At 32.3% G+C, this 7,500-nt stretch overlaps 1 protein-coding gene and 1 long non-coding RNA gene across 3 annotated transcripts in view; one reads left to right on the forward strand and one right to left on the reverse strand.

Annotated features, from left to right (window-relative positions):
* angptl5 (angiopoietin-like 5) overlaps positions 1 to 7,500 on the forward strand; it is an 18,938-nt gene that overhangs the window by 4,004 nt on the left and 7,434 nt on the right. The window contains exons 2-5 of the mRNA XM_062049256.1: positions 288 to 438; positions 4,001 to 4,104; positions 7,262 to 7,355; positions 7,442 to 7,500. The exon at positions 7,442 to 7,500 is cut by the window's right edge and continues 45 nt beyond it. Of these exons, the coding sequence (XP_061905240.1) occupies positions 288 to 438; positions 4,001 to 4,104; positions 7,262 to 7,355; positions 7,442 to 7,500 (408 nt within the window). The remainder of the gene's footprint in view (positions 1 to 287; positions 439 to 4,000; positions 4,105 to 7,261; positions 7,356 to 7,441) is intronic.
* Positions 6,858 to 7,500, reverse strand: part of LOC133651223 (uncharacterized) — a 53,703-nt gene continuing 53,060 nt past the window's right edge. For both annotated transcript variants that reach the window (XR_009826389.1, XR_009826390.1), the window contains exon 6: positions 6,858 to 7,500. This exon is cut by the window's right edge. This is a non-coding gene — a long non-coding RNA (uncharacterized LOC133651223).

Consider the following 7,500-nt stretch of genomic DNA (forward strand, 5'->3'; position numbering starts at 1 on the left):
TACAGCATCGATCACAAAAGAATGCAGGAATGCTAACATGCTTAAGTTAGCATGCGAAAAGTTAGCACCTGCCAAGTACTAAGTTATATGACCGAGGTTTTAGGCTGCAAAATTGGCTGAAAAAAAGTTATTGTGCCATTAGCATGCTAACAGTTAGCATGTTTCAATGATCAAGTTGTATGACTCTAAGGTGTACGGCTGCAACATTACTTAGCATGCTAACGTTAGCAAACAAGTTTTTCCTGCCCTGTCACTTACCTGTAAACAGTAGTTTGGTTTTGTTCCAGGACTCGGCAAAGACCCTCAACCAATCAGAGGTCAAGGAAGACTTCCCCGACGCACCTGCTGACGCTGGAGGGGTCAAAGGTCGTGACACCTGCTCCATCCCCTGTGACATCACCATCCGGCTGCTGCGGGATGAGAAACAGTCAATCTGTGGTAAAAAAAAAAAAAAATGTTGTTAGCATCGTTAGCTTTAGCACAGGGGTGTCTAAACTTTCAATATGCTGGTTGAAAAAAAAAAAAAAAAGTATGTTAGCATTGTTAGCTTTAGCACAGGGGTGTCTAAACTTTCAATATGCTGGTTGAAAAAAAAAAAAAAAAGTATGTTAGCATTGTTAGCTTTAGCACAGGGGAGCCCAAACATTCTATCTGTGGTAAAAAAAATAAAGAAAATGAAAAAAAGTTTGTTAGCATCGTTAGCTTTAGCACAGGGGAGTCCAAACGTTAAATTTATGGTAAAAAAGTAAAAATTTAAAAAAAGTTTGTTAGCATCGTTAGCTTTAGCACAGGGGTGTCTAAACTTTCAATCTGTGGTTAAAAAAAAAAATAAATAAAGTATGTTAGCATTGTTAGCTTTAGCACAGGGGATTCCAAACATTCAATCTGTGGTAAAAAAAAAAGAAAAAAATGTTTGTTAGCATCATTAGCTTTAGCACAGGGGAGTCCAAACGTTCAATTTATGGTAAAAAAAGTAAAAATTAAAAAAAAAAGTTTGTTAGCATCATTAGCTTTAGCACAGGGGTCTCTAAACTTTCAATGTGTGGTTAAAAAAAAAAAAAAAAAGGTATGTTAGCATTGTTAGCTTTAGCACAGGGGATTCCATACATTCAATCTGTGGTAAAAAAAATAAAAAAAGTTTGTTAGCAATATTAGCTTTAGCACAGGGGAGTCCTAACATTCTATCTGTGGTAAAAAAATAAAGAAAATGAAAAAAAGTTTGTTAGCATCGTAAGCTTTAGCACAGGGGAGTCCAAACATTCAATCTGTGGTAAAAAAAAAAAGAAAAAAATGTTTGTTAGCATCATTAGCTTTAGCACAGGGGAGTCCAAACATTCTATCTGTGGTAAAAAAAAAAAAAAGAAAAAAAAAAAGTTTGTTAGCAATATTAGCTTTAGCACAGGGGAGTCCTAACATTCTATCTGTGGTAAAAAAATAAAGAAAATGAAAAAAAGTTTGTTAGCATCGTTAGCTTTAGCACAGGGGAGTCCAAACATTCAATCTGTGGTAAAAAAAAAAGAAAAAAATGTTTGTTAGCATCATTAGCTTTAACACAGGGGAGTCCAAACATTCTATCTGTGGTAAAAAAAAATAAAGAAAATGAAAAAAAGTTTGTTAGCATCGTTAGCTTTAGCACAGGGGAGTCCAAACGTTCAATTTATGGTTAAAAAGTAAAAATTAAAAAAAAAGTTTGTTAGCATCTTTAGCTTTAGCACAGGGGTGTCTAAACTTTCAATCTGTGGTTAAAAAAAAAAAAAAAAGTATGTTAGCATTGTTAGCTTTAGCACAGGGGATTCCAAACATTCAATCTGTGGTAAAAAAAAAAGAAAAAAATGTTTGTTAGCATCATTAGTTTTAGCACAGGGGAGTCCAAACATTCTATCTGTGGTAAAAAAATAAAGAAAATGAAAAAAAGTTTGTTAGCATCGTTAGCTTTAGCACAGGGGAGTCCAAACGTTCAATTTATGGTAAAAAAGTAAAATGTAAAAAAAAAAAGTTTGTTAGCATCATTAGCTTTAGCACAGGGGTCTCTAAACTTTCAATGTGTGGTTAAAAAAAAATAAAAATAAAGTATGTTAGCATTGTTAGCTTTAGCACAGGGGAGTCCAAACATTCTATCTGTGGTAAAAAAATAAAGAAAATGAAAAAAAGTTTGTTAGCATCGTTAGCTTTAGCACAGGGGAGTCCAAACGTTCAATTTATGGTAAAAAAGTAAAATAAAAAAAAAAAAGTGTGTTAGCATCATTAGCTTTAGCACAGGGGTCTCTAAACTTTCAATGTGTGGTTAAAAAAAAAAAAAAATAAAGTATGTTAGCATTGTTAGCTTTAGCACAGGGGAGTCCAAACATTCTATCTGTGGTATAAAAATAAAAAAAAATAAAAAAGTTTGTTAGCATCGTTAGCTTTAGCACAGGGGAGTCCAAACGTTCAATTTATGGTAAAAAAAGTACAAATTAAAAAAAAAGTTTGTTAGCATTGTTAGCTTTAGCACAGGGGTGTCTAAACTTTCAATCTGTGGTTAAAAAAATAAATAAATAAAGTATGTTAGCATTGTTAGCTTTAGCACAGGGGATTCCAAACATTCAATCTGTGGTAAAAAAAAAAGAAAAAAATGTTTGTTAGCATCATTAGCTTTAGCACAAGGGGAGTCCAAACATTCTATCTAAGGTAAAAAAATTAAGAAAATGAAAAAAAGTTTGTTAGCATCGTTAGCTTTAGCACAGGGGAGTCCAAACATTCAATTTATGGTAAAAAAGTAAAAATTAAAAAAAAAGTTTGTTAGCATCGTTAGCTTTAGCACAGGGGTCTCTAAACTTTCAATCTGTGGTTAAAAAAATAAATAAATAAAGTATGTTAGCATTGTTAGCTTTAGCACAGGGGATTCCAAACATTCAATCTGTGGTAAAAAAAAAAGAAAAAAATGTTTGTTAGCATCATTAGCTTTAGCACAGGGGAGTCCAAACATTCTATCTGTGGTAAAAAAATAAAGAAAATGAAAAAAAGTTTGTTAGCATCATTAGCTTTAGCACAGGGGAGTCCAAACGTTCAATTTATGGTAAAAAAGTAAAAATAAAAATAAAAGTTTGTTAGCATCGTTAGCTTTAACACAGGGGTGTCTAAACTTTCAATCTGTGGTTAAAAAAATAAATAAATAAAGTATGTTAGCATTGTTAGCTTTAGCACAGGGGATTCCAAACATTCAATCTGTGGTAAAAAAAAAAAGAAAAAAATGTTTGTTAGCATCATTAGCTTTAGCACAAGGGGAGTCCAAACATTCTATCTAAGGTAAAAAAATTAAGAAAATGAAAAAAAGTTTGTTAGCATCGTTAGCTTTAGCACAGGGGAGTCCAAACATTCAATTTATGGTAAAAAAGTAAAAATTTAAAAAAAAGTTTGTTAGCATCGTTAGCTTTAGCACAGGGGTCTCTAAACTTTCAATCTGTGGTTAAAAAAATAAATAAATAAAGTATGTTAGCATTGTTAGCTTTAGCACAGGGGATTCCAAACATTCAATCTGTGGTAAAAAAAAAAAAGAAAAAAATGTTTGTTAGCATCATTAGCTTTAGCACAGGGGAGTCCAAACATTCTATCTGTGGTAAAAAAATAAAGAAAATGAAAAAAAGTTTGTTAGCATCGTTAGCTTTAGCACAGGGGAGTCCAAACGTTCAATTTATGGTAAAAAAGTATAAATTAAAAAAAAAGTTTGTTAGCATCGTTAGCTTTAGCACAGGGGTGTCTAAACTTTCAATCTGTGGTTAAAAAAATAAATAAATAAAGTATGTTAGCATTGTTAGCTTTAGCACAGGGGATTCCAAACATTCAATCTGTGGTAAAAAAAAAAAAGAAAAAAATGTTTGTTAGCATCATTAGCTTTAGCACAGGGGAGTCCAAACATTCTATCCGTGTGTGTGTGTGTGTGCGTGCTTGTGTGTGTGTGTGTGTGTGTGTGTGTGTGTGTGTGTGTGTGTGTGTGTGTGTGTGTGTGTGTGTGCGTGTGCAGGCCAGCTGCAGCAGTCGTTGTTGGCGTTCGGCCGCAGCAGCAGGAAGTTGATGCGTGACGTGATGGAAGAACAGCAGCGAGCTCTGGACGTCCTCACCAGTCAGGTAAAGACCCAGGACAGGTAGCATCCTCCTGAGAATGTGAGAGGTAAGGACCCAGGACAGGTAGCATCCTCCTGAGAATGTGAGAGGTAAGGACCCAGGACAGGTAGCATCCTCCTGAGAATGTGAGAGGTAAGGACCCAGGACAGGTAGCATCCTCCTGAGAATGTGAGAGGTAAGGACCCAGGACAGGTATCATCCTCCTGAGAATGTGAGAGGTAAGGACCCAGGACAGGTATCATCCTCCTGAGAATGTGAGAGGTAAGGACCCAGGACAGGTAGCATCCTCCTGAGAATGTGAGAGGTAAGGACCCAGGACAGGTAGCATCCTCCTGAGAATGTGAGAGGTAAGGACCCAGGACAGGTAGCATCCTCCTGATTTTTAAAGTGGAACAACATTGATTTTGATACATTATTATTCTAAAAAAATATATATTTTTTTTAAATCCCACAAAATTTGGGGGGATCCAAAGCGGATTCCACTCGAAAAATGTTAAAATAATATTTTTTTAACGCCAAAATCTCAAGATCAACGTCAGATCCATCCACTGATTATAACTTTATATTTGTTCATGTTTTTGTTTTATGCACTTTTTGTCAAAGAAAAACATGTTTTTCATATGGAAAACTCATAAATGATGCATTATTTTCCTCAAAAAATATATATATTATTTTAAATCCCACAAAAGTTTGGGGTATCCAAAGCGGAATCCACTCAAAATGTTTTTAATAATATTTTAATATGATATAAAAAAATATTTCAAAGTGGATTATTTGATTTAATTAGAGCTGTGATTAGATCAATAATAACAACATTGGTTTTGATTCATTATTATTATTATTTTTATTTAAAAAAAATCCCACTAAAATGATTGGGGACCTAAAACGGACCTCACTCATAAAAGTGTTAAAAATAAGCCATAAATATTATTTTATTTTTACTTTCCACACTTCAATCTCTAGATCAACTTCAAATTTACCCGCCAATTTTAGTTTTTTTGTATTTTTTGTTTTATGCCTTTTTTGTTCAAGAAAATCACGCTTTTTCTCATGGAAAACACATCAAATATACAAGATTTTCCTTAAAAATATTTTGAAACATTATTATTCTAAAAAAAGTATTTTTTTTAAACCCCACAAAATTTTGGGGGATCCAAAGCGGAATCCACTCAAAATGTTTAAAAAAATATTTTAATATTATAATTTCTTTTTTTGACTTTCAACGCCTAAATCTCAAGATCAACTATTCGTTTATTATACTTTTTTTTTTGTTCATGTTTTTGTTTTATGCCCTTTTTGTCAAAGAAAAACATGTTTTTCATATGGAAAACACATAAAATATGTAATATTTTCTGAGGAAAATATTACAAAGTGGATTATTTGATTTAATTAGAGCTGTGAATAGATCAATAATAACAACATTGGTTTTGATTCATTATTATTATAATTTTTTTTTTTAAATCCCACTAAAATTATTGTGGACCTAAAACGGACCCCACCACAAAAGTGTTAAAAATAAGCCATATATATATATATTTTTTTACTTTCCACTTCAATCTCTAGATCAACTTCAGATTTATCCGCAAATTTGAGGTTTTTAGTAATTTTTCATGTTTTTGTTTTATGCTTTTTTTGTTCAAGAAAATCACGCTTTTTCTTATGGAAAACACATCAAATATACAATATTTTCCATAAAAATATTTTGAAACATTATTATTCTAAAAAAAGTATTTTTTTTAAATCCCACAATTTTGGGGGATCCGAAGCGGAATCCACTCAAAATGTTTTTAATAATATTTAAATATTATATATTTTTCATTTTTATTTCAACGCCTAAATCTCAAGATCAACTATTCGTTGATTATACTTTTTTGTTCATGTTTTTGTTTTATGCCTTTTTGTCAAAGAAAAACATTTATTTTGATACTTTATTAGTCTAAAAAAAAGTTTTTTTTTTTAAATCCCACAAAATTTTGGGGGATCCACTCAAAATGTTTTAATATTATAATTTTTTTTTTTTTTTACTTTCAATTATACTTTGATAATTATACTTTTTTTTGTTCATGTTTTTGTTTTATGCCCTTTTTGTAAAAAACAACATGTTTTTCATATGGAAAACATACAAAATGCAATATTTTCCTAAAAGAACATTTTGGTACATTATTATTCTAAAAAAAGGTTGTTTTTTTTTAAATCCCACAAAATTTGGGGGGATCCAAAGCGGAATCCACTCAAAATGTTTTTAATACATAATTATTATTATTTTCTTTCAACGCCTAAATCTCAAGATCAACTATTTGTTGATTGTAACTTTTTGACATGTTTTTCATATGGAAAACACATCAAAAATGCAATATTTTCCTCCAAAAAGTGAAATATTTGATTTAACTAGAGCTGTGAACAGATCAATAATAACAACATGGATTTAGATTCATAATTATTATTATTTTTATTTTTTAAAAATCCCACTAAAATTATTGGGGACCTAAAGCGGACCCCACTCATTAAAGTGTTAAAAATAAGCCATAAATATATATATATTTTTTACTTTGAACGCTTTAATCTCTAGATCAACTTCAGATTCATCCACCGAATTTAAGTTTTTATCATTTTTTCATGTTTTTGTTTTATTTCTTTTTTGTCAAAGAAGAACATGTTTTTCATATGGAAAAACACATAATAAATGCAATATTTTCCTCCAAAAATATTTTGATACGTTATTCAAAAAAAAGTTTATTTTTTTTAAATCCCACAAAATTTTGGGGGATCCACTCAAAATGTTTTTAATACGTAATTATTATAATTTTCTTTCAACGCCTAAGTCTCAAGGTCAATGATTATAACTTTTTGACATGTTTTTCATATGAAAAACACATCAAAAATGCAATATTTTCCACAAAAGTGAAATATTTGATTGAACTAGAGCTGTGAACAGATCAATAATAACAACATGGATTTTGATGCATTATTACATTTTGAGCAATGACAGTTTTAAAGAAAAAAAATCAGTTGTCGTGTTTTTAGAGTCGACATTGCAACTTTCCCCCCCCACTCTTTTTAAAATAGTATTTTTAGAATGAAGGGAAAAAAAATAGCTTTGGGCCGCACTTTGGCGCCCCCTGCTGGACACAGGTTGTAACCACAGGCCATGACGTCACAGGTGTCCGAGGTGATGAACAAAGTGCAGGCGCTCAGCGCGGAGGTGCAGCGGAGCAACGCCGACATGTTCGCCGCCAAACCTCCTCTATCGCACGGTAACACACGCCCACCAGCAGGGCGGCGCCACATTCCAGGTGAAGAAAGGTGATGAAAAAAAGGTCACCTGTGTTTCTGTGTTGAGGGCGAGACTGCAGCGACATCAAAGACAGTCTGATGTCCCTGGTCCCCAAGATCCCCAGC

This window comes from Entelurus aequoreus, linkage group LG05 (assembly GCF_033978785.1).
Source record: "Entelurus aequoreus isolate RoL-2023_Sb linkage group LG05, RoL_Eaeq_v1.1, whole genome shotgun sequence".
NCBI classification, from domain to species: domain Eukaryota; kingdom Metazoa; phylum Chordata; class Actinopteri; order Syngnathiformes; family Syngnathidae; genus Entelurus; species Entelurus aequoreus.